This window comes from Pristiophorus japonicus, chromosome 6, assembly GCF_044704955.1.
Source record: "Pristiophorus japonicus isolate sPriJap1 chromosome 6, sPriJap1.hap1, whole genome shotgun sequence".
In the NCBI taxonomy this organism is placed as follows: Eukaryota; Metazoa; Chordata; class Chondrichthyes; family Pristiophoridae; genus Pristiophorus; species Pristiophorus japonicus.
The window spans coordinates 56,844,627-56,872,113 of NC_091982.1; the positions used below are offsets into that span (position 1 = coordinate 56,844,627).

Here is a 27,487-nt window from a genome sequence, read left to right on the forward strand (position 1 = left end):
AATGAGATGGAAGCTGGGGGCGGGGGTTGGGGGGATCTTATGGCAGAATTCAGTGCAAACAGTATACCTCACAGCAAACAGAATCTATTTAATCAGAAAACAGAGTCTATTTAATCAGCGACCACAACAAACAGTCTACAGAGTATATTTAACAAGAGTCTCTGCGCACTTTTGGTTTTAGCCTGACAAAGAAATAAAACAAATGTGCATAAGGAAAAACACGGCCGAACACGATTTCTTCATGTTAACCTCATTTTGACAGAACTCCTGACTGAAACTACAGCAATGTCTCCCGATAAAAGCAGGCTGATTTCTGCAGTAAATGTAGTGAGTAGAGTATAGTCACTCAATACAAAATTACTGTCAGGCGTGATTGACGCCGGGGGGTGCGGGGGGGGGAGGGCAGCGAAATTACCCAGTCATCGCCATCGTGTCCAGGAATAGTGCTCTCACTATAGGCCGTCGTCAAACCTTCCACAGAATCCTGGCTCATAAGTGAAAGGGCCAATGTTTTAAACTGGGAATCGTGGCCGAACATCGTCAAATAGCAGTAACGTGGGAACATTAGGAACAGGAGCAGGCCATTAAGCCTCTCAGGCCTGCTCTGCCATTCAATTGGACCATGACTGATTCGTACCTCAACTCTAATTTTCCCACCTTTTCTCCAAAACCCTTGATACCCTTACCCAACAAAAATCTCTCAATCTCAGTCTTGAAAGCTCCAACTGTCGCCCAGCATCCACAGCCTATTGGAGGGAGAGAGTTCCACATTTCTACTACCCATCACACAGCCCTAACTTTAAAGCCTCGCCCACTCAGAGTAAACATGGCTCCTAACCGTTCCTTACTCTCCGTACTGCGACAGTTCTGGTCACCATATTGTAAAAAGGATATAGAGGCACTGGAGAGGGTGCAAAGAAGATTTACAAGGATGATACTAGAAATGCGAGGGTATACATATCAGAAAAGGATGAACAGGCTGGGTCTCTTTTCTCTTGAGAAAAGGCTGAGAGATGACCTCATAGACATCTTTAAAATTATGAAAGGTTTTTGGGGAAGAACATAACTAGAGGCCATCAATATAAGATGGCCACCAAGAAATCCAATAAGGAATTCAGAAGAAACTTCTTTACTCAAAGAATGTGGAACTCGCTACCACAAGGAGTGGTTGAGACGAATAGTATTGATGCATTTAAGGGGAGGCTAGACAAGCATATGAGGGAGAAGGGAATAGAAGGCTGATAGAGTCAGATGAGGAAAGATGGGAGGAGGCTCGAGTGGAGCATGAATGCCGGCACAACTGGTTGGGCTGATTCTGTGCCGTATTTCCTGTGTAATGCTATGTAGTAACGACTTGTGAACATTCACCAACAGTTCTGGTGATACCTGGCCATTTTGTTTGTAATGGGTGGAGCCCCGTTGCTATGGGAACTGATTTTTCTGAGTTTGAGAGCTGCTGAGGCATTCTGCCTCGAGAATAACGCATAGCGGAAACATTCGAGCCTCTGAGATGATGAGCAAGAAAAGATTATTTGGGCCATTGAGTCTGCCCCACATAGATGTGATGCCTGAAGCATCATGATTGGACACCGTTATATGGGAACGGTAGTTGAGTGGTTATGTTACTGGACTAGTAATCCGAAAACCTGGACTAATGATCCAGAGACGTGAGTTCAAATCCCACCACGGCAGTTGGGGAATTTAAATTCAGTTAATTAAATAAATCTGGAATAAAAAACTGGTATCAGTAATGGTGATCATGTAACTACCAGATTGACGTAAAAACCCATTTGGTTCACAAATGTCCTGTAGGGAAGGAAATCTGCCGTCCTTACCTGGTCTGGCCTATATGTGACATCATAGCCTGTGTGGTTGACTCTTAACTGTCCCTACGAAATGACCTAGCGAGCCACTCCGCCAAAGAGCAATTAGAGAGGGGCAATAACTGCTGGCCTTTCCAGCGACAGTCACATCCCACGAATGAAGATTAAAGGAAAACCCTACCCAGCAGTAGTCATGTAATCTCCTGGTTGAGGAAAAAAAAACAGTTGAAAATCCAAGGGTTTTTAAGGAAAATAATTTTATGAATGGAATATGAGGGCAGCATGGCTGTGAGTTCTTGACATGTACACTGGCAGGTAAAACTTCGCATCAGTTTAAATTGCTTACTCTTTCTATATATCATCCAGTTCAAGTGACGCTTAGCTTAAAAGTGTTAGCCTTGGATCAGAGGGTAGCACTCGCAGTTCAGGTGACGAGTTCAAATCTTACTTCAGAGACTTGACCACAAATTTTTGGCTGACACTCCCAGTGCAGTGCTGAGAAAGTGCCGCGCTGTCAGAGATGCCACCTTTCGGGTGACATGTTAAAACGAGGCCCCGTCTGCCCTCTCAGGTGGAGGTAAAAGATCCCGCAGCACTATTTTGAAGAAGAGTACAGGAGTTCCTCCCAGTGTTTATTTATCCCTCAACCAACATCACCAAAAATAGATTATTTGCTCATTTATCACTTTGCCGTTTGTAGGAGCTTGTTGTGCACACGTTGGCTGCCACGTTTCCTGACATTAAATCAGTTACTACACTTCAAAGGCACTCCTTTGACTGTGAAGCACTTTGTGATGTCCTGACGTCGTAAAAGGAGCTGTATAAATGCAAGTCCTTTCTTTCTAACATGGAGTACAAGTGGTAATGCATGAGTGGTTGGCAACCAGTAACTAGTGGGGTGCCGCGGGGATCAGTGCTGGGACCCCAACTATTTACAACCTATATTAACGACTTGGAAGAAGGGACGGAGTGTAACGGAGCCAAGCTTGCTGACGATGCAAAGATGGGAGTAAAAGCAATGTGTGAGGACACAAAAAATCTGCAAAAGGGCATAGACAGGCTAAGTGAGTGGGCAAAAATTTGGCAGATGGAGTATAATGTTGGAAAGTGTGAGGTCATGCACTTTGGCAGTAAAAATCAAAGAGGAAGTTATTATTTAAATGGAGAAAAATTGCAAAGCTCCGCAGTACAGTGGGACCTGGAGCTACTTGTGCATGAAACACAAAAGGAGAGTATGCAGGTAGAGCAAGTAATCAGGAAGGCCAATGGTATTGCAAAGGGGATGGAGTATAAAAGCAGGGAAGTCTTACTGCAGCTATATAAGTATTGGTGAGGCCACACCAATACAGCGTGCAGTTTTGGTTTCCATATTTACGAAAGGATATACTTGCTTTGGAGGCAGTTCAAAGAAGGTTCACTAGGTTGAATCCGGGGATGAGGGGGTTGACCTATGAGGAAAGGTTGAGTAGGGGGTTGGACCTCTACTCATTGGAATTCAGAAGAATGAGATGTGATCTTATCAAAACGTATAAGATTATGAGGAGGCTTGACAAGGTGGTTGCAGAGAGGATGTTTCCACTGATGGGGGAGACTAGAACTAGAGGGCACGATCTTAGAATAAGGGGCTGCCCATTTAAAACTGAGATGAGGAGAAATTTCTTCTCTCAGAGGGTTGTGGATCTGTGGAATTCGCTGCCTCAGAGAGCTGTGGAAGCTGGGACACTGAATACATTTAAGACAGAAATAGACAGTTTCTTAAACGAGAAGGGGATAAGGGATTATTGGGAGCGGGCGGGGAAGTGGAGCTGAGTCCATGATCAGATCAGCCATGATTGTATTAAATGGTGGAGCAGGCTCGAGGGACCGTATGGCCTACTCCTATTTCTTATGTTCTTATGACCAGCAGCCGAATGTTCATCACTGTAGGCAATTTTGTATATAAAAAAAATGTGAATTTATATTGCTAAATTATTGTTGGTTCGTTTTGAACCAATTAATACCTGTCAGCGTAGGAGCAAACATTCCTGTAATCCCTGCCTAAACAATGATAAATCACTTAATCCACAATGGTACTGCCCTGCCCAGAATGAATAACAGGAAACGGAAGGAGTTTGGCCTCCCTGACTGTGTTATGAAGGAGGATCACTCCAATAAGCAGGGGTCTGCACTTTGCTGCCACACATGTTTCTGTTTACGATGGAGCCGTTGATGTTTACAATGCTCGAGAAAGTTACGACCCATTTCAAAGCGGTGGATTGGAACCAACGGAATTAGAGTGCCTGACACACCACGTTATGAAAAGTCCGGCACTAACCGTGAAGTGACTGCACAAGTGGTCGGTGCAACCGCTCGTCCATCACGGGTGTCCAAGCCCTTTTTTCTTTGGCCGGAACAAAATTGAGAAGGCTGACAAGCTGCGACAGACAGAGAAGCATTGTTTGCGCTTCGCTTACACAGAGAGATCATACCAGGCAATATGCAAACCACAACACGCAGAGCATGAGCAAGGGCTCATAACAGTGGAATTAGTGAGTGGTCCAGATCGCTGAAACATTTCAAGGAAGAGCGCCTCTGCTCTGTAACATGTTTCACGCTGTCATCTATTAATATGAAGAGGTCATTTTATGATCTCTTGTCTCATTCCACATAATTTTACCCAAGTGGCGTTTTCAGTTTGCAAAGCTGTTAAAGAAGCATTAAGATTCTTCAAAAGGTTTTTTTTTTGAACTGGGATTTTCTGTATGCAATTGGCTTTGAAGGATTGGGGCATTATAACAAAGTGTAACAGCTGACAATTTAGCAGGAGGAGCTGGTTAGTCTCCATCACTCTCAGTGTTGTGTGCCAGTGGGAGCCTGATTCAGGAATGCCTGTAACCGCTAACTGCAATCATCTGGAAGCCTCTCTCTTGTCAAAGAGAGCAAAGGGAAAAGACTTGCATTTGTACAGCGCCTTTCACATCCCAAAGTGCTCCACAGCCAACGAAGTGTTTTTTGAAGAGTAGTCACTGTTGTGCAGCACGTGTTCTAAAAAATGCATGTGATCAAATAAAACCATCAACTTGCTCAATATTGTTGTCTGCACCAACATTGCTGCTATTTGACTTTGAGAGGTTAGAAAAATACTAAGAGAAGAAAGAACTTGCATTTATAAAATGCCTTTCACATCCTCAGGACTCCCTAAAGCACTTCACGGCCAATGGTTTATTTTACGTGTTCTCATTGTTATTATGTTTAATGTTTGTTGGTAAGGGTATCAAGGGGTATGGAGCAAAGGCAGAACAGTGGAGTTCAAAAAAAGAAAGACTTAGATTTATATAGTGCCTTTCATGACCACCGGAAGTTTCAAAACACTTTACAACTAATGAAGTACTTTTTGAAGTGTTATCACTGTTGTAATGTAGAAAGCGCAGCAGCCAATTTGCGCACAGCAAGCTCCCACAAACAGCAATGTGATAATGATCAGATAAGCTGTTTTTTAGTGATGGATAGACAGAAAGGAAAAGGAGGCGGAGTGGTATTGCTGGTTAAAGAGGAAATTAATGCAATAGTAAGAAAGGACATTAGCTTGGATGATGTGGAATCGGCATAGGTGGAGCTACGGAATACCAAGGGGCAGAAAATGCTAGTGGGAGTTGTGTACAGAACATGAAACAGTAGTAGTAAGGCTGGGGACAGCATCAGACAAGAAATGCATGCAATAAAGGTACAGCAGTTATCATGGGTGACTTTAATCTACACATTGAATGGGCTAACCAAACTGCAATGCGGTGGAAGAGGATTTCCTGGAGTGTATTAGGGATGGTTTTCTGGACCAATATGTCAAGGAACCAACTAGGGAGCTGGCCATCCTAGACAAGGTGATGTGTAATAAGAAAGGACTAATTAGCAATCTTGTTGTGCGAGACCCCTTGGGGAAGAGTGACCATAATGTGGTAGAATTCTTAAGATGGGGAATGACACAGTTAATTCAGAAACTAGGGTCCTGGACTTAAGGAAAGGTAACTTCGATGGTTTGAGGCGTGAATTGGCTAGAATAGACTGGCAAATTATACTTAAAGGGTTGACGGTGGATAGGCAATGGCAAACATTTAAAGATCACATGGATGAACTTCAGCAATTGTACATCCCTGTCTGGAGTAAAAATAAAACTGGGAAGGTGGCTTAACCGTGGCTAACAAGGGAAATTAAAGATAGTGTTAAATCCAAGGAAGAGGCATATAAATTGGCCAGAAAAAGCAGCAAACCTGAGGACTGGGAGAAATTTAGAATTCAGCAGAGGAGGACAAAGGGTTTAATTAAGAGGGGGAAAATAGAGTACGAGAAGAAGCTTGCCGGGAACATAAAAACTGACTGCAAAAGCTTCTATAGATATGTAAAGAGAAAAAGATTAGTGAAGATAAACGTAGGTCCCTTGCAGTCGGATTCAGGTGAATTTATAATGGGGAACAAAGAAATGGCAGACCAATTGAACAAATACTTTGGTTCTGTCTTCACGAAGGAAGACACAAATAACCTTCCGGAAGTACTAGGGGACCGAGAGTCTAGGAGAAGGAGAAACTGAAGGATATCCTTATTAGGCGGGAAATTGTGTTAGGGAAATTGATGGGATTGAAGGCCGATAATCCCCGGGGCCTGATAGTCTGCATCCTAGAGTACTTAAGGAAGTGGCTCTAGAAATAGTGGATGCATTGGTGATCATTTTCCAACAGTTTATCGACTCTGGATCAGTTCCTCTGGACTGGAGAGTAGCTAATGTAACACCACTTTTTAAAAAGGGAGAAAGAGAGAAAATGGGTAATTATAGACCGGTTAGCCTGACATCAGTAATGGGGAAAATGTTGTAATCAATTATTAAGGATGAAATAGCAACGCATTTGGAAAGCAGTGACAGGATCGGTCCAAGTCAGCATGGATTTATGAAGGGGAAATCATGCTTGACAAATCTTCTGGAATTTTTTGAGGGTGTAACTAGTAGAGTGGACAAGGGAGAACCAGTGGATGTGGTATATTTGGACTTTCAAAAGACTTTTGACAAGGTCCCACACAAGAGATTGGTGTGCAAAATCATAGCACATGGTATTGGGGGTAATATACTGACATGGATAGAGAACTGGTTGGCAGACAGGAAGCAGAGAGAGTCGGAATAAACGGGTCCTTTTCAGAATGGCAGGCAGTGACTAGTGGAGTGCCGCAGGGATCAGTGCAGGGATCCCAGCTCTTTACAATATACATCAATGATTTAGATGAAGGAATTGAGTGTAATATCTCCAAGTTTGCAGATGACACTAAACTGGGTGTCGGTATGAGCTGTGAGGGGGATGCTAAGAGGCTGCAGAGTGACTTGGACAGTTTAGGTGAGTGGGCAAATGCATGGCAGATGCAGTATAATGTGGATAAATGTGAGGTTATCCACTTTGGGGGCAAAAACGCGAAGACAGAATATTATCTGAATGGCATTAGATTAGGAAAAGGGGAGGTGCAATGAGACCTGGATGTCATGGTTCATCAGTCATTGAAAGTTGGCATACAGGTACAGCAGGCGGTGAAGAAGTCAAATGGTATGTTGGCCTTCATAGCTAGGGGATTTGAGTATAGAAGCAGGGACGTCTTACTGCAGTTGTACAGGGCCTTGGTGAGACCTCACCTGGAATATTGTGTGCAGTTTTGGTCTTCTAATCTGAGGAAGGACGTTCTTGCTATTGAGGGAATGCAGCGAAGGTTCACCAGACTGATTCCCGGGATGGCTGGACTGACATATGAGGATAGACTGGATCAACTGGGCCTTTATACATTGGAGTTTAGAAGGATGAGAGGGGAGCTCATAGAAACATACAAGATTCTGATGGGACGGGACAGGTTAGATGCAGGTAGAATGTTGCCGATATTTGGGAAGTCCAGAACCAGGGGACACAGTCTTAGGATAAGGAATAGGCCATTTAGGATTGAGATGAGGAGAAACTTCTTCACTCAGAGAGTTGTTAACCTGTGGAATTCCCTGCCGCAGAGAGTTGTTGATGTCAGTTCATTGGATATATTCAAGAGGGAGTTAGATATGGCCCTTACGGCTAAGGGGATCAAGGGATATGGAGTGAAAACAGGAAAGGTGTACTGAGGGAATGATCTTATTGAATGGTGGTGCAGGCTCGATGGGCCGAATGGCCCATTTTCTATGTTTCTATGTTGATTGAGCGCTAAATATTGGCCAGGCTATCTCCCCTGCTCTTCTTTGAACTAGTGCCCTGGGATCTTTCATGTCCACCTGTGAGGGCAGACGAGGCTTCGGTTTAACGTCTCATCCAAAAGACAGCACCTCCGACAGGGCAGCACTGGGAGTGTCAGCCTAGAGTTTTGCACTGGGGTCTCAGGAGTGGGACTCGAACCTACAACCGTCTGACTCAGAGACAAGGGCATACCAACTGAGCCACAGCAGGTGGAGATCAGCTCTGATCTAATAGAATGTTGGAGTAGGCCTGAGGGGCTGAATGGCCTCCTCCTGTTCCGATGTTATGTAGGCAACAGCTCAAGCATACAAGTTTCATAGCCTTTAGTACAAATGATTTTTCAACAGTTCCAAACCGAGTTATTATTAGTCTCTGAGCTTTCAAGTAAACTCGAATGATACAAATCTATTTTGGGTCCATTAAGTACAATACCACATTCAGCTGTAACCATTTCGGATATAACATGATTGACTTCTGACATCAAATATATTTCCATGCATTGATACACAGCATATAACACAGGCCTCACTGTATCACAGTGTAATTTGCCACTCTAAAATAAACCATAATGTGGGGCTCGAGGAACAGCACCTCATCTTTCGCTTAGGCACCTTACAGCCTTCTGGACTCAACGTCGAGTTCAACAATTTTAGACCATAACCTCTGCCCCTATTTTTTCACTCGGCAGCTGTTGATGAATCTGCCATTCCCATTTTCACCTCTTCTAGACTCATCTTCTGTTTCTTTAATTGCCCCATTACCATCGCGTTTTGGTTTGCACCATCATCCCTTTTGTCATTTAATCTTTCCCGCCTCCCGCCCTATCACAGACCTTCCCCTTTTGTTCTTTCCTCCCCTCCCCCATTCCCTGCCCCTACGCTTGCTTAAAATCCGTCACATCTCTAACTTTTTCCAGTTCTGATGAGAGGTCATCGACCTGAAACATTAACTCTGTTTCTCTCTGCACAGATGCTGCCTGACCCGCTGAGTGTTTCCAGCTTGCATTACATAATGTGGGGCTAATGTCCTGCTTTCGCTTATTTTCTTAGATTTGAACAAGTCGAGGCTTCCACTTACCTCACCCGGTTGAGGGATCGTCAGCTTTGGTAACTTGCACTTAGCACTTGCTGTGCTCGGCTTTCCATCCAGGAGGCTTCCGAAAGACTGGCTCCTGAAAGCATCCTCGATCTCCATTAGTGGCTTCAGCTCGGGCGACTCAATCGGAGCTTGGTCCTGCCCATCCATGGGTCTCACGTAAGCCGTGGGCTTCTGCTGGACCATGCTCGACTTGGAATGAAGTGCGGGAGGGAAGTTCTGAGCAGAGAGCGCACTGCTGCCGGGTATCAGGGACGTTGAAGGGGCCGGGGATCCACAGGCGTGAGAAGCAAGGTCGCTGTCCACGGGAGACTGCACGTGGCAGCTGTCTTTGTAGGAATGGTCCCCACCGGCGGACTTGGAGTGGCCATGCCTTTTGGAACGTGAAGCGGCGTTGGGACTGGACGACAGCGATTTAAGGCACTCATCCACCCCAGCCAGGTGATCGCCTTTGTGCAGCTCAGCCTGGCCGCTGTACAGGTCATTGTACCGGTCCTGGCCTTGTTCATGGGCGGCGGGATGCTTTCCTCTGCTTTGCTGGCTGCCCGGCTGGCTATTAGATTGCAGGCCGTGTCCACTCCCAGAGCCGTGACCACTGCGGGACCAGTCCATCCGCGATTTCTTACTGCCCTGGTGTCCATGTAACAACGTCGAGCTCAGCGACAAAGAGGAGGAAGGAGGAGGCATGCAAGACGAGGAATGGCTACTGTTTTGGTGGGACGGTGCCATTTTGGTTCTCGGCTCGGCGAAGAAACTCTGCTCCATTTTCTCGACAGGGGTCTGTGGAATCAAGGACTTGGGGATCCCCACGAGATGACTCTGGTTCGAGCGGTTCGTTAACAGGTCCTTCATTTCGTCATAGTTCCCTAGCGTACTCTGCACACGGTTGGATAGCGCATCGCCCTTGCTGGTCTGAAAGAAATTAGATGGCATACAAAACTAAACAGTAATTATTTTTAAAGCACAACAAAAAATCCTTGCATTACATTGGATCCTGGTACAGCTATCCTGACCAGGAAATCATTGCCTCATCACAAGACTCCGCGCGAGTTTTGCTCGTTTTCATACATTGTGCAACGGTCACGGGGAATCGGACTAATAATGCAAAAAAGAAATCAATAAATCTGATCGTTTATGGCGATCGTAAAAACCCAATGTGATTGCCAATGCCCATCAGGGAAGGGGCAAGGATGCCACCCCAACCCATACTGGCGCACACACACGTGACTTCAGTCTCCGCACTTCATGGTGCCGTTGACCCTCATGACTTGTGAGGTGATCAAACAAGCCAATCGGTCATTAAAACAAACTGTCGTGCTGGAGAGGGGCCCCTTTACTGCGGGTGGGTGGTAAATAAAGCGTGGGGGGGGTGGGGGGGGGTCATCGCCCGCAGCCTGAGACCAAATTTAAAAAGTGAATTTGCGATTTGGCCAGCTGTCTGTGAGAAACAGACTATCCAGAGCATCCCACTTCCACCATGTTACTGATAACGCCAGAGGATGTCAGCCCAATCCTTAGACAGTTTTAGCTTTTAGCCCTCTGGATAGTTGCCAAAAGTGCGATTCCCTTTGAAGGTTGCTTACTAAAAGGCAGCAGAATAAACGCCCAGTGAACCAGCCTTTGATTTTGTTTGCTCTACCTCTTTTAAGTGTGGGAATAATACCGCTAAGGCTTGGGAAGTCGGGGTTAAACATTAAACACTTGGGCTACATAAATTGTACATAAATTGTTGGAAAGAAACAACTTAAAATACATTTGTAAATGTGCACATTTATCGGCTCCGAGACGTATGTGGGTATCACTGTATATTGCAATCAATAAAGTGCCATTTTTACTACTTTCCTTCTATTGATCAAAAGCTCCAGACAACACAGCCGCATTGTAAAAATAGTTTAGTAGTACCTACTTATCCACTTTACAAGGAATACAGCATCTCAGATCTGGACAACAGGACTAGATAGCATTGAAGTCAGAAAAGATTGGTTTGGGCTTTCAGATGATGGGCATGTAACTACAGTCCACCTTCAGCAGTTAAAGGCATGCCAGCAGGAAGATTGGACACCTTGTTACATGCACACTAAAGCTATTAGTTGGCCACTTTGGTCGATGACTGGTCGGAGTAGGTAAATAACCACCCTACGCAAGCCAAACAAGTTGCTCTAAATACAAAAGATTATCTTTTGGGGGGTGTTTATTTCCCGTCGCACTTTCAGGCCTGCACTTCCTGCGGGAGTAAGAATGTCACTGCCGCCAGTGCAAAAGGGGCTCTTTTCTTTGTAGCCCCCAATATAAGGGCCAATAGATTCGTTCCTTGCAGAAGCTTCACTCCTCCCTTCCCCCACCCCTTCCCCCACCCTCCTGCGGAATATTCATCCCCCCCCTTCCCCCACCCTCCTGCGGAATATTCATCCCCCCCCTTCCCCCACCCTCCTGCGGAATATTCACACCCCTTCCCCTTCCACCTCCCTCTCCCTCCTGCGGAATATTCACGCCCCCTTCCCTCTCCCTCCTGCGGAATATTCACCCCCCCTTCCCTCTCCCTCCTGCGGAATATTCACCCCCCCTTCCCTCTCCCTCCTGCGGAATATTCACCCCCCCTTCCCCCACCCTCCTGCGGAATATTCACCCCCCCTTCCCCCACCCTCCTGCGGAATATTCACCCCCCCACCTCCTTTCCCCACCCTCCTGCGGAATATTCACCCTCCCTCCTGTCCTCCTGCAGAATCTTCACTCCCCCCACCCCTTCCCCCGGAATATTCAGCTCCGCTTCCCCTGCACACCTGTGGCATATTCCCCCCCCTTCCGCCGCCCTCCTGCGGAATATTCACCCCTCCCTTCCCCCGCTCTCCTATCAGTTTTGAGACGCGAGCTTCTGACCACAAAGAGTGATAGACAGATGTTGGGGCAGATCCACACTCTGGCTGTCCCTGGTATTTGTTCAACCCACCTCCCCGCCCTTTGCTTTGCTAGCACTCTCCGCGCCCCCCACCACCCCCCCGCCCCCACCCTCAAAAATAGACCTCGCTCATAAGATCTACCTCTCGAATGTCGGTTCAGCTCCGCAAATTTAACGTCAAAGGTATCACTTGCAGCTTCAGACACGGATCAACGTTGGCAGCCACACTGTCGTTTTCTTTAAGTGTTGATCTGGGGAGCGGGGGCGGGGGAGGGGGGTAGAGGGGGGAGGGCCAGGCCACTTCCTTTATACACCCGCTCCACAGTTTATCCCCCTCGTCTACAAGTGAAGCCGTTAATTAATCGCCGCCTTCTTTAATTGCAATTGTTTTCCCTCCGTGCGGCAGCTGGGAAGAAAATATCGCTTGCACTCAAAGGGGCCAGCCATCTTTGAACAGTCCGCCCTGAATGTCTGCTCATTCATCTAGCTCAGAGCTGCAACCATGAAGGTCCTTGGCTCTCTGTTTCTTGCTTTTCACTCCAATTGAACAATGTTGCACATTTGGTCATTAAAAATGAATTTTATTCAAAGCTGATGTTGTAAAACATAAATTAGCTAAATTTGGGAACTCTACATGTGGGAGCTATGGATGACATTGCCCGAATTTAACGGTAATTACTGCAAATTGATTGATTAAAGGCATGATTCAAAGAAAATCAAAAGTGTTAAATTTCCATGACGATAATTTGTCTGTTCTTAATGTGCGAACGTGCTAACAGTAAGGAACAGCCAACCGCCTCTCCATATAACACCAAAGTTAAGCTGAATTAATTTTTTAACGCATTTGGACCAGGCTACCTTGTAGGGTTCACTGAATAGATTAAAACTTGAAGCAAACAGATCCTCATCTTGATGGACTTCCTGGTTCCGTCTTTCCCATTCCTTCCTCCGCAGCGCATTCCGGTCCTGTTCGTAGTGACTGCAACAGACATTGGGGAGAGGACATTTAGAGAGACGAATGCTGAGTGTCAGTTCGCCGAGAGCTCTGCGGGGAAGACAGACTAGCGCGACAGATGATGGATCAAATTTTTATGTCTGTTGAGCAAAGCGCCAAAGCATCAGGTCCCTCGTTGCGTTGAGCAAATCGATTCACGGAAGGGGTGGAGGGGGCAGGGGGTGGGGGTGGCGGTTTGCAGGGCGAGGCCATTAAAACCTTGCAGGAAATTTTTTTTTGTAAAAACAAAGGAGGGATGCAGGCTCCAACTTGCAATGGCAACCGTCAGGGGACAGGCAGCAAGGGACACTTCTGTGCATTCAGCCTGTATTGATTTGTTGTGAGCTGTTGGCGGCATTTGGCATCAGTTAATTAGTGAACAAATTCAAGATGACAATTTAAATAGTAGATTGCATACACTGATGCTATCTGTCGCAAGGAGAAAAAAGGCCCAAACATCTGCTGCCTTCTGCAACGGCACAAATAGCTAATATTAATATCTGACGCATTTAGTCTCTGCTGAGGTCAGCTGAAGTTGGAAGATCACCAAAGAATTCCGACCAATTTTCCAGAATTGTAAATAGGCCCACTGAAGGTTTCACATGGTGAGGTGTAATGGGGAATGAACCTTATTGCTCTGAGGATTAAATACTACAGCAATCCCTCTTTCAACGTTAAAACGTCAATTATTAATTTGAAACAGCGGCTAATTAAACTTGTGGTTGATCATTTAGCCCCTTTGTTCTGTTAGCTGCTGCAGTGTTTACCCTGATGTAAGCGTGTTAACTGTAATCAGCCTTTTAGAGCAATCAAAGGGAGTGTGGTTCAGCTGTCCTCCGATGCATCTGTTTGTCCCTCGCAGTGCGATCCGTAGCAATAGGCCAGATCTTACTAACGACACACGCTGTCAGGAGACAAAGAGATACGTCGTGAGTTGTGAATCTCCAGAACTTGCTGGTCGCTTTACGCCGCTCCACCGATTGCTTCGCGCAAACGACCTCTTGCCCTCAGCCTCCCGCTGTTTTTAAGAACTCGCTGCATTTGCACCTCAATTGCCCATGAAACTCGTCACAGAAAGTTAAGTCTGTTAATTAAGAGCGTAAGGACCCCTTTAACGACGTGATCATTGTTAATGCAATGCCAATCAACTCTCTGGCCCAAAAAAAGAACAGTTTAAACTCATTCCTGCACGTAGTAAATTGTTGTTAGAGATTTTAAAAAATATATCAGTGCTTTACTTTTTTTCTTACTTTTCCTTTCTGTCACTCTTTTTCTGTCTCTTAATCCAATCTTTCTTTCCCTCTCTTTATTTCTCTTTCTGCAGCTGATCTGATTCTAACTTGCCCCATTTCCTTCTTCGTCGTTCCTCTAACTTTCTTTCTCAATCCTTAAATTTCGCTGGTTAAGGAGATAGACTGTTGGTCCCATCGCTCACTGAGGTCCTCAGTTGCTCCGCTACCCTTGCCGCACCGCTGTCGGTCACGACGCAAAACAATTGCGAGCTGAGGGGTGCGGGAAAAGTCTAACTAATGGCGCACGCCGCGCGCTGCCCCGCTCCAGCAAGATCGGGCTGTAAACTTTTCAAAAGAGCGGTGCAAGAAAATGAAGGGATCTTAAACGCATAATAGTAGACAAGCAATAATAGCAATGGGCTCGAACATATTCTTTGTTATAAGCTGCAATGCAATGCTTAACACATTCCTGTGATGTTCCTCTGTCCGCTGTCGTAATGCTGTCGTTTATTCCAAATGGGTTTACGCCCCCCGCTAAAAACGGCAAAGGGAATGTCTTATGAGTAAATAGAAACATCGAAAGTAGGTGCAGGAGTAGGCCATTCGGCCCTTCGAGCCAGCACTACCATTCAATATGATCATGGCTGATCATTCAACTTCAATATCCCTTTCCTGCTTTCTCTCCATACCCCTTGATCCCTTAGCCGTAAGGGCCACCCCCCCCCCCCCCTCTAACTCCCTTTTGAATATATCTAACGAACTGGCCTCAACAACTTTCTGTGGTAGAGAATTCCATAGGTTCACAATTCTCTGAGTGAAGAAGTTTCTCCTCATCTCAGTCCTAAATGGCTTACCCCTTATCCTTAGACTGTGACCCCTGGTTCTGGACTTCCCCAACATCGGGAACATTCTTCCTGCATCTAACCTGTCCAATCCCGTCAGAATTTTATATGTTTCTATGAGGTCCCCTCTCATTCTTCTAAATTCCAGTGAATATAAGCCTAGTCGATCCAGTCTTTCTTCATATGTCATTCCTGCCATCCCGGGAATCAGTCTGGTGAACCTTCGCTACATTCCCTCAACAGCAAGAATATCCTTCCTCAGATTAGGAGACCAAAACTGCACACAATACTCAAGGTGTGGTCTCACCAAGGCCCTGTACAACTGCAGTAAGACCTCCCTGCATTGAGCATAGATTTGTCGACGGTAATTTCTACGATCATTGGACCTATTAAGAAAAGCAGCCTGCCCTTCTGAGGAATTTTTGAAATAAGTGAAACCACATTTAAGAGATAATGAACATGTAGTGCAATAATTAGTGAGTAATATAGCCGAGGATTAGATCGGACATGTTACAAAGTCAAGTACCTAAAATACTTTCAGGAGCACACACAGCACTTCATTGATAGATGTTGCTGCCTTCATCGTTTACCCAGTTAGAACTCTTTGATGTATGTATATGTTTGAAAGAGGTTTGGCTTTTGACCAATGTTTGTGTCCTTTCTAATAACCGAGTACATCATCGTATGTTTGATTTTTTTTTAATTGATTGTGTAATGGCAGCTGGTGCTGCGACGGTAGAATTAAAACAATACGGCGTTTAACCCCAATCTTCACTGCTGTCCAATCCCAGTCTCCACGGTGTCAAACATCGCTCCTGTGAAGCATCGTGGGATGTTTTGCTACATTAAAGGCGCAATATAAATGTAAGTTGTTGTTGGCGGTGATGCTTTCCACAGACGTCGTTTCACCAAGCAGAGCTGTGAGACAGAGACTGAAGTAAGAAAGACCTGCAATTATATAGCGCCTTTCACGACATCAGGGCATCGCAAAGCACTTTACATCCATGGAATTACTTCGGGAGCATAGTCACTGTTGTAATGTAGGAAATGCGGCAACAAATTTGAGCACAGCAAGCTCCCACAAACAGCAATAACACACATGCCCAGATAATCTGGGGTTTTTTTAAGTCAGTTGAGGGGTAAATATTGGCCATGACACTGGGGAGAACGCCCATGCTCCTCTTCAAAATAGTGGCCGTGGGATCTTTTACCTCCTCCTGAGAGGGCAGACGGGGGCCTCGGTTTAACGTCTCATCTGAAAGACGGCACCTCCGACAGTGCAGCACTGCACTGGGTGGCTCAGACTAGACTTTGTGCTCAAGTCTTCAGAGTGGATCTGTGAACCCACAGCCTCCTGGCTCAGGCGAGATTGCGACCCACTGAGCCAAGGCTGACAAATTGAAATCCTCCTGACGTGACTCAGTCACGCTTCCTGCAGGTCAGTTGGGCAGTGGTGTTGATGGTGTGTCGCCTGTGGGGACATGCACAGATTGGACCATCCCCAACGCTGCCAACTGAGAAAATGGCTTCACTGTAAGTGGATGATTTAAGAGGGAAAAAATATGGAGCTACAGGAGGGGAGAAAAGAAAAGAAATCAAACAATGAGAAACGGGTACAATGGGTTCCAAGCATTGCTCTGCCTTTATAACGATACTGAGTTCAACTTTTCAGGACTTTTCGCAGCAAGATACGAAGTGAAAAATATCTCCTGATAACAACAAGGTAAATAAAAAATAAAATTTGAAATATAAGCGGAAAATGTTGGCAAACACTCAGCCGGTCAGGCAGTGTCTATAGTGCGAGAAAGCGAGTTAACGTTTCAAGTCGATGGCCTTTCGTCAGAGCTCCATTGAGTGTTTGCAGCATTTTCTCTAAAGGGGAATCAATTGAGCGGACCAGATTGAAGCACCATAGCCTAGAGAGTACCGTTAGTAACATTAGAAGGCCAATGCTTCACACATTCACGCAATGTTTCTCTGCCTCCGTACCACCATTAAGATGAAGGAGAGCAGAATGTCACACAAACGCAGTCAGGGCTTGTCATCATCAGCATCATCATCATAGGCAGTCCCTCGAAACGAGGATGACTTGCTTCCACGCCTAAAAAGGATGAGTTCACAGGTGTTTCAATGAAGGTCCTGAACTACATCCTGAAAGGTGGAAGATGCCTGTGCATGGATTTTTTTAACGTGTGGGGGCCGTTGCACACCAGCCACCACACGGGCTTGACAGAGCTAGGTCTTGGTCCAGTGGCAAGGGTTAACCAAGACGAACGGAGACCTGCTCTGCGCACGGACCCAGTGCACACACATATTGCAGTGTGGGCTGGCCCGTGCTGCCCCGGGCACCTGGCACCGAACTCACGCCTCTCCTGGGCCCCGATTACATCCCTCCACAGGAGGGATGTATCCTGCTGTATCTGCCCACGTTCCAATCACCGACAGGTACAGCACGGGTTAGATATAGAGTAAAGCTCCCTCTACACTGTCCCATCAAATACTTCCTGGGCAGGTACAGCACGGAGTTAGATACAGAGTACAACTCCCTCTACACTGTTCCATCAAACACTCACAGGGCAGGTTCAGCACGGGTTAGATACAGAATACAGCTCCCTCTACACGGTTCCATCAAACACTCCCAGGGCAGGTACAGCACGGATTAGATATAGAGTAAAGCTCCCTCTACACTGTTCCATCAAACATTCCCAGGGCAGGTACAGCACGGGGTTAGATACAGAGTACAGCTCTCTCTACACTGTTCCATCAAACACTCCCAGGGTAGGTACAGCACAATATTAGATAACATTGTATGATAATATTGGAAACGGTCATTCCGAATATCCTGCAACGTTTGAGCCGGAATGAAGCAGAGGTGTCAACTCTCCACAAGGCTGCGGTAATATTATCTGGAGGGTGTGTCAATAAATCAAATTACTTTACCCTGAACCAGATCCAATCTTCGCCTTCCATGGAGACTAACCAACTTTTTATGAATAGAATTAAATAACTTACTCGTGTATAAAATTATGAGGGGCCTAGTTAGAGTGGATAGGACGGACCTATTTCCCTTCATCATAGGCAGTCCCTCGAAATTGAGGAAGACTTGCTTCCACTCTAAAAGTGAGTTCTTCAGTGACTGGACCTATTTCCCTTAGCAGAGGGGTCAATAACCAGGGGACACGGATTTAAAGTAATTGGTAGGAGGTTTAGAGGGGAGTTGAGGAGAACCTTTTTCAGCCAGAGAGTGGTGGGGGTCTGAAACTCACTGCCTGAAAGGTTGGCCAAGGCAGAAAGCCTCACCACATTTAAAAAGTACTTGGATGTGCACTTGAAGTGCCGTAACCGACAGGGCTACGGACAAGAGCTAGAAAGTGGGATTAGGCTGGATAGCTCTTTTTCGGCCGGCGCGGAAATGATGGGCTGAAATGACCTCCTTCCATGCTGTAAATTTCTATGATTTGATGAACTCAATTCCACAAGACTGGAGAAAAATCAAATCAAATTATAATCACATGGAATGAAACAAGTCAGAAAAAATATACCTATATAATATATACATGCTTTAAAAAATATTTATATATTTTATAAATATATTAACAAATATATAGAAAAGTATATGTAAAGTATATATAAACAATAGTCCAGATTTTGCGGTCACTTTGATAGTGAAAGTGTCAGCTTTCGCCATCATTGCTGCTCTGAAAGTCACAGCAACTTCTAGAGTCAGTGCTGCACAGATAAACGTGGAACTCCCGATCCAGTGTGCAGGTGTTACGTTTTAGCTGTCACTCTCCAGACCGATGCTCGCTGTAATTTGTTTATTGGGCCGTGTGGTCCTTTTAACGGTCTGCACGGCCCATTCAAAATTACGCAGTTTTCTTTTACATTTACAAGCGGGCACACCGCTTGCACAGGACCCCTGGAGTGCTGCATGGCCGTGCAGCTTAAAGGGAACATTGTTCCAGGCGTAACACTCCAAAGTATCGCACTTTGTTACAGATACAAACCAATTATGAAAAAGGAAGAGAGAGAACAAAATAAGTCATTTCAAACCGGGCCCTTCTAACTATAAGGAATTGCAATTGCCCTCTGAATGACCTCACAAGTTTACAAGTCGATACAATTACCTGGCGATTCGGGGAGTACCTGAGCAGTGGCCTTAAAGGGATAGGTCTGTTTTGCACCATAAACATCACAACCATGGCTCCAGACTCCAAAGTGCCCCGTGACCAACCCTTTAGCAAATCTGTTAATATTCACAATATGGCTAAAATAGACTGGCAAAGGATACTTAAAGGGTTGACGGTGGATAGGCAATGGCAAACATGTATAGATCACATGGATGAACATCAACAAATGTACGTCCCTGTCTGGAGTAAAAACAAAACAGGGAAGGTGGCTCAATCGTGGCTAACAAGGGAAATTAAGGATAGTGTTAGATCCAAGCAAGAGGCATATAAATTGGCCAGAAAAAGCAGCAAACCTGAGGACTGGGAGAAATTTAGAATTCAGCAGAGAAGGACAAAGGGTTTAATTAGGAGGGGGAAATAGAGTACGAGCGGAAGCTTGCCAGGAACATAAAAACCGACTGCAAAAACTTCTATAGATATGTGAAGAGAAAAAGATTAGTGAAGACAAACATAGGCCCCTTGCATTCAGACTCAGGTGAAATTATAATGGGGAACAAAGAAATGACAGACCAATTGAACAAATACTTTGGTTCTGTCTTCACGAAGGAAGACACAAATAACCTTCTGGAGGTACTAGGGGACCGAGGGTCTAGTGAGAAGGAGGAACTGATGAGAAATTGATGGGATTGAAGGCTGATAAATCCCCGGGGCCTGATTGTCTGCATCCCAGAGTACTTAGGGAAGTGGCCCTAGAAATACTGGATGCATTGGTGATCATTTTCTAACAGTCGATCGACTCTGGAGCAGTTCCTATGGACTGGAGGGTAGCTAATGTAACACCACTTTTTAAAAAAGGAGGGAGAGAGAAAACAGGTAATTATAGACCGGTTAGTCTGACATCAGTAGTGGGGAAAATGTTGGAACCAATTATTAAGGATGAAATAGCAGTGCATTTGCAGAGCAGTGACAGGATTGGTCCAAGTCAGCATAGATTTATGAAAGGGAAATCATGCTTGACAAATCTTCTGGAATTTTTTGAGGATGTAACTAGTAGAGTGGACAAGGGAGAACCAGTGGATGTGGTGTATTTGGACTTTCAAAGGGCCTTTGACAAGGTCCCACATTAGAGATTGGTGTGCAAAATCAAAGCACATGGTGTTGGGGGTAATGTACTGGCGTGGATAGAGAATTGGTTGGCAGACAGGAAGCAGAGAGTCGGGATAAACGGGTCCTTTTTGGAATGGGAGGCAGTGACTAGTGGAGTGCCGCAGGGATCAGTGCTGGGACCCCAGCTCTTTACAATATATATTAATGATTTGGATGAAGGAATTGAGTGTAATATCTCCAAGTTTGCAGATGATACTAAACTGGATGGCGGTGTTAGCTGTGAGGAGGATGCTAAGAGGCTGCAGGGTGATTTGGACAGGTTACGTGAGTGGGCAAATGCATGGCAGATGCAGTATAATGTGGATAAATGTGAGGTTATCCACTTTGGTGGCAAAAACACGAAGGCAGAATATTATCTGAATGGTGGCAGATTAGGAAAAGGGGAGGTGCAACAAGACCTGGGTGTCATGGTTCATCAGTCATTGAAAGTTGGCATGCAGGTGCAGCAGGCGGTGAAGAAGACAAATGGCATGTTGGCCTTCATAGCTAGGGGATTTGAGTATAGAAGCAGGGACGTCTTACTGCAGTTGTACAGGGCCTTGGTGAGGTCTCACCTGGAATATTGTGTTCAGTTTTGGTCTCCTAATCTGAGGAAGAATGTTCTTGCTATAGAGGAAGTGCAGCGAAGGTTCACCAGACTGATTCCAGGGATGGCTGGACTGACATATGAGGAGAGACTGGATCAACTGGGCCTTTATACACTGGAGTTTAGAAGGATAAGAGGGGATCTCATAGAAACGTATAAGATTCTGACGGGACTGGACAGGTTAGATGCAGGAAGAATGTTTCCGATGTTGGGGAAGTCCAGAACCAAGGGACACGTCTTCGGATAAGGGGTAGGCCATTTAGGACTGCGATGAGGAGAAACTTCTTCACGCAGAGAGTTAACCTGTGGAATTCCCTGCGTTAGAGAGTTGTTGATGCCAGTTCTTTGGATATATTCAAGAGGGAGTTAGATATGGTCCTTACGGCTAAAGGGATCAAGGGGTATGGAGAGAAAGCATGAAAGGGGTACTGAGGTGAATGATCAGCCATGATCTTATTGAATGGCGGTGCAGGCTCGAAGGGCCAAATGGCCTACTCCTGCACCTATTTTCTAGGTTTCTATGTTTCTACAACTGTAAAAGGCAAGTAAGGAGATATTGTCATGGACATAATTTGTCACAGAGCCAATTGCACTTGAAGGGGAAAACATACTTTGTTTCTGATAGTCGAAACCTAACCACATCACATAGGGTATTGTCATAAAGCTTTGGGCGCTGGACCTTTGGCTTGTTGTCCGGAGGGCGGCGGAAAGCAGTTGTGCCCAGGCGGCCAGCCCCTAGCGCCCTGCCGGGACATTCGGTGCGGGCTTTGCGGGGCGCAGAGCAGTACCACCCGGGAGGGGTGAGCCGCTGTGCAATGCCCCTGGTTGAAAAATTTGAAACTCGCCCGATCTGTAGCGCCCCGTAGCGCCCCCTAGTGGGACTGCCTGAGAAAGTGGGCGGTCCGAGCTGTAGCGGCCGCAGTGAGGGAACGAATGTCGACCTGAGGTAAGTATGATTGTTTTCCATTTTCTTTATTTTTGCGATTCATGTGGATGTGGCGTCAATGAAGAATTGGTGTTTCATTTCTCCAGGTTTTTTTTCCCACAGAAGACTCTTCGGCCGCTCCGAGGCCGGCTGTTTTTCTTGGGATTTTCAGTTGCTCAGCCGACCTAGCACCCTAAAAGAGGTGTGGAACGCCTCCCTTAGCGCTCCGCTCCACACTCAGGGCCCAGTTGGTGAATTTTGCAACTAGAGACGCAAACTATTCCCCTGCACAAAATTTACTGCCCCACCCAGGTTAACGCCGCAACAGACGTGCGACCGTATTTCCACCCCTAAAGTCACAATTCATACTCAATGATTTAGGGCACAAGCACACAGGGTTTGGTTTTAAATCAAGATTTCATTACGTCCTTACAATGTGACCACGTCCATTATTTTCTATGTTGCACCATGTTTCAAAGTATCCGAGGACCCAATTTTCCCCAGCCATGGGTTAGCAATTCTACATTTTGAGATGGTGCCTATAAACGCTCATTGAATTCCCATTAGTGCGTTGACTCGTGGTGGCCTATGACAATTCAAATGGCTTGGCTCCAACATATTTTAGCTAGCCGCTCAAATTATATTTTCTATGGACCAAAACATTGTCAAGGCAAAATGATTAACTTAGAGGGCTGAAACAGCCAAACGTTATTCAGCAAAGCGTGCCTTCTGATAAGGAGAAATATGTCATTTACTAATTTGGAATGCTTCTACTCGATTGTTTGGCTGCACAAAATGCCATTATCTAGTGGGAGAACAAATACAATAAGCCCTCTGTATCTTTGTCAAACATGTAACTGTTGTGTTCTAGAGTGGGACATGTTCCAGACAGCGCTTCTCTCTTTGGAAGGAGATTGTATAAGGATATTTATTGTTTCGCAGGTCAGAGTGTACGAGTGTTATACGAGAACCTCTGTCACCACGAAAAAGCAGTTGACACTCAATGCTGATTGTGTTATTTTTCTAAAATAGGGAATGATAAAAACGCAGGCTGTGACATGTCTCAGTGTGGTACTAGCCGAGGTGGACATTTAGTTAAAGAAAGTCACGAGGACGGTGTCAGGGGCATTCAAGTGCACCCCAACTGAGCGGCTCCCAGTGCTGTCCCACATCGCCCCTTCGGCTATTGGCCGCAACAGCACCCTGCTCCGTGAGATGGAAAAAAATCAGGAGCAACGGCAACCTTCCTATTCACGAAGACTTGAATAAACCTACCATGAAAGTGTTTAAAATGGCACTGGTCATTCTGGGAAAGAGCAGCCAATATTCACGCAGCCAGTATTGACCCGCTAGCCAGATGGATGGAATCATATGAACATAAGAACATAAGAAATAGGAGCAGGAGTAGGCCATACGGCCCCTCGAGCCTGCTCTACCATTTAATACGATCATGGCTGATCTGATCATGGACTCAGGTCCACTTCCCTGCCCGCTCCCCGTAACCCCTTATTCCCTGATCAGTTAAAAAACTGTCTATCTCTGTCCTAAATTTATTCAATGTCCCAGCTTCCACATTTCTCTGAGGCAGCGAATTCCACAGATTCACAACCCTCTGAGAGAATCGTGGGACAAATGCAACATAATGAACCAACACTCATCACTGACCCAGCAGCAGAGGTCCCTGCCTTCCACCTCCCTCGCAGTGCCCGACCCAATCCGCACAGGGCACAGACGATGCGACCACCTGCTCCACATGTGGAAAGTGAGGGACGACCCGAAGTGCGACTGTGGCCATGAGTCCCAGACCATGTAACACGTCACATCAACCTGTCCACTGAGATCTGTTGCAGGAGGTACCTCATTTCTCCACTCAATATCTCAGGAGGCCATTGAATGGAGAGCCAAACTAGACATCCCATAATAAGCTTTTCCCGCACACGAAACAACAAGAAGCAAGGGCCCACACAATGAGTTTGGTGAAATTCCTCTCTTCCCTATTTGAGCAGAGGCATTAATCCACTTAAAGGGCTTAGGCCTTTGTTAAAATGGAGTGGAGGAATTCTAGAAGAATAGGAGTTTAGAAGAATGAGAGGTGATCTCATTGAAACATACCAGATTCTGAGGGGGATTGAGAGTGTAGATGCTGAGAGGATGTTTCTCCTGGCTGGAGTGTCTAGAACCAGGGGGCACAGTCTCATGATAAGGGGTCGGCCATTTAAGACAGAGATGAGGAGGAACTTCTTCATGCAGAGGGTGGTGAATCTTTAGAATTCTCTGCCCCAGAGGGCTGTGGATGCTGAGTCACTGAGTATATTCAAGGCTGAATAGATAGATTTTTGGACTCTAGGGGAACCAAGGGACATGGGATCGGCGGGGAAGTGGAGTTGAGGTCAAAGATCAGCCATGATCTTATTGAATGGCGGAGCAGGCACGAGGGGCCGAATGGCCTACTTCTGCTTCCTATTTCTTATGTTCATTTGAACACATTGACCATTCCTACCCTACTATCCCATGGTGTCATTTCAGGGACCAAGTAAAATGAAACAATAACAAGCAATCACAACGTGCATTTATATAGCACCTTTAATATAGAAATGTAGCCCAACTTCTCCCTCACTTACAAATCACCAGACCAAATAAAAGTTATGAGAAGCTGGACTACACACTGATAAAATACGTTTTCCTCAGGGAAACATCAGAATAATAAAATAAATTCCACAGATTAAAGAAAGTGCTGATTTTATTTTGGGAACATTGCAGTTCTGCTGCCAACCAGGGGAGAGGTGTGAGATGAGACATCAGGCCAGTAAAGGAGAGGCTGGAAAAGTTGGGACAGCTTTCCTTTAGAACAGAGAAGGTTAAGAGGTGACCAAATAGAGGTTGTCAAAATGCTGAAAGGTTTTGGTAAGAGTAAATCGGGAAAGACTATTCCTGCTGCGGAGTGGGCAAAACTAGCGGTCATAGACTAGGCCTGTATTCACTGGAGTTTAGAAGGATGAGAGGGGATCTCATTGAAATGTATAAAATTCTGACGGGGTTGGATAGACTAGATGTGAGGAGGATGTTTCCCCTGGCTGGGAAGTCTAGAACAAGGGGTCACAGTCTCAGGATACGGGGTAGGAAATTTAGGACCGAGATGAGGAGAATTTCTTTCACTCAGAGGGTGGTGATCCTGTGGAATTCTCGACCACAGAAGGCTGTGTCACTGAATATATTTAAGAGGGAGATAGATAAACTTCTAAAAAAAAAGACATCAAGGGGTGTGGGGAGAAAACGGAAATATGGTGTTGAGATAGAGGATCAGCCATGATCATATTGAATGGCGGTGCAGACTCGAAGGGCAGAATGGCCTACTACTGCTCCTATTTTCTACGTTTCTATGTTTCTATGTTAAGATCTGGAGGGAAGATGAGGAGAAATGTTTTCACTCAGAGAGTTGTCGGGATCTGGAATGTTTTACGTGAGAAGAAGGGTGATAGCTGGGAGATGGACAGCTATTTGAGGATGAGGAACTTAACAGAGTTACGGACAAAAAGACGGAATGTTGGACTAAGCACGACTGCTCGTTCAAAGAGCCGGCACGGGCACGATGGGCCGAATGGCCGCCTTCTGTAAGTTTCAATGATTCTATGGTTCTGGAAGACAAAGAGAAACACAACAAACACCACTTGATAAGAAAACATTGCTCAAGAAACTGGGAATAAAATGGAGACAGCCACAGATCTGTTTCAGTTCTGGTTTGTGTGATCTCCAGACTCCTGCTTTTCATTCGGAAACATTATTTGGTCTCAAAGCTCTGCAGGCCTCTTGAAAACAATCAATAAAAGGCAAACTGATAGTTGAAACAAAAACTCTCCCATCTTTGTACGATCCTTTGGTGTGTCACTAAAACCTGAGGCAGCAAACAGAACAACAATAAATTGTACTTGTTCGGGCTTACAGGTACTGCAAATTAAGTGGGAAAGATGGGTCGGAATTAGTCATAAAAGATGTCATCCATCAGGGCAAAAATGAAGTGGGTCGGAACTGAAATGATCTGGGAGTCCAGACAGAATGAGCAACGGGTAGAACGTGACAATGAAATAAATGACAGTAAGTGCGCTTCACGTGAGATAATGGAGAACGTGCCGATATGGAGGAGGTGAAAAATTAGGGTGTGAAAAAATCCTAAGGTGGCGAAATTCGGGCGCGCCCTGTTAGGGGGCGGAACCTTTGTGAAGTGGGACTTCCTGCGCCCGGCACAGGAAGTCCCACCTCATGACCTACATTGGGGCCACCGTCCCCGACAGGAAGTAGAGCACAATGTCGGGCGCTACACTTCCTGTGGGGGCCAGCTCTGGGTCGCTACTCGGGTGAGAGTCGGAGCGCCGCACAGCCTCTCCGCGTAGCGCTGATGCGTTCCAAGGGCCCTCCCCTTTTCGTTAAAGGGAGGGCCCGCTGCGAGCTCTACAAGAGTTTGCAGGGGCCAACGCTCGTCCACCGTGGATGCGGGGGTGCAGTGGCCGCAGACTGGCACCGAGATGGAGTGCCGGGCCGCATGAGCATGGGCACTGACCCCGCGAGAATTGACACATAGGCCGGACCGGTAGGCCGGAGGCCAGTGCAAAATGGCGGCGCACAACTCCCCATTAAATTGCGGCCCTGGTCCACGACCCATGTGGCGCTGCCCAATGTTTGCTGCAGGGCAGAAACGGGTGCGCGCGAGCATGGCGGTAACATCATCGGCGGTGGTGCAGCGGGGTGGGGTGCTACCTGTGGGTGTGAGTCGCTACTGGATTAGCGCCTCCGCTAGCTCCAGTGCAATTCCGCGGGAGCCAGTAGCCCCCCACCCTCCCAGGGCACAAACACTTTAGCGCCACATATGTTCCCCCCCCGCCCCCCCGAGGCGCCAACAGGAGGCGCACGCAGCAGGGGAATTTCGCCTCCTAAATGTTTTCTTTGTCCACTTGCTTATCATTTGTTTATGATCAGCCATGATCTTATTGAATGGTGGTGCAGGCTCGAAGGGCCGAATGGCCTAATCTGCACCTATTTTCTATTTTTCTATGTTTCTATAAACAGCAGAGGAATTCTCTCCCAATGGTGTTTGTGCTTAACACTTAAAAATGGCATCTCAGAAAGAAAGATCTTGCATTCATCTAGCAGCTTTCACGTCCTCAATACATCATAAATTATTTTACAACCAACAAATTATTTTTTTGGTGGGCCATCACTGTCGTTACAGAGGGAACGTTGCAGATAATCTTCGCACAGCACCAACAGCAAATAATAAAAATGACCAGACGATCGTTAATGTTGGTCAAAGGAGGAGCATTGACCAGGACATGAGGAGAACCTTTTGCTCTTCTTCGAATAGTAACATGGATCTTTGACAGGCAGGTTTAACATCTCATCCAAAAGCTGGCACCTGCCACAATACAATGCGCCTTCAGTGTTGCACGGAAGAGTCAGCCTAGATTATCTGTTCAAGTGAAATCGCACATGTTATCGGTGAATAAGCTCAAGATGGTCAGAAGCACAGTGGCGTCAGTGCTACTAAGAAACTATGTACTTTTTCTTTACTCATTCTCTGGATG

The 27,487-nt window shown here is 46.0% G+C and overlaps 1 protein-coding gene across 1 annotated transcript in view; it reads right to left on the reverse strand.

The window, feature by feature from the left end:
• aff2 (AF4/FMR2 family, member 2) overlaps window positions 1–27,487 on the reverse strand; it is a 569,269-nt gene that overhangs the window by 419,889 nt on the left and 121,893 nt on the right. Inside the window, exons 2-3 of the mRNA XM_070882879.1 lie at window positions 12,894–13,014; window positions 9,122–10,051 (exon numbers count right to left, since the gene is read on the reverse strand). Of these exons, the coding sequence (XP_070738980.1) occupies window positions 9,122–10,051; window positions 12,894–13,014 (1,051 nt within the window). The remainder of the gene's footprint in view (window positions 1–9,121; window positions 10,052–12,893; window positions 13,015–27,487) is intronic.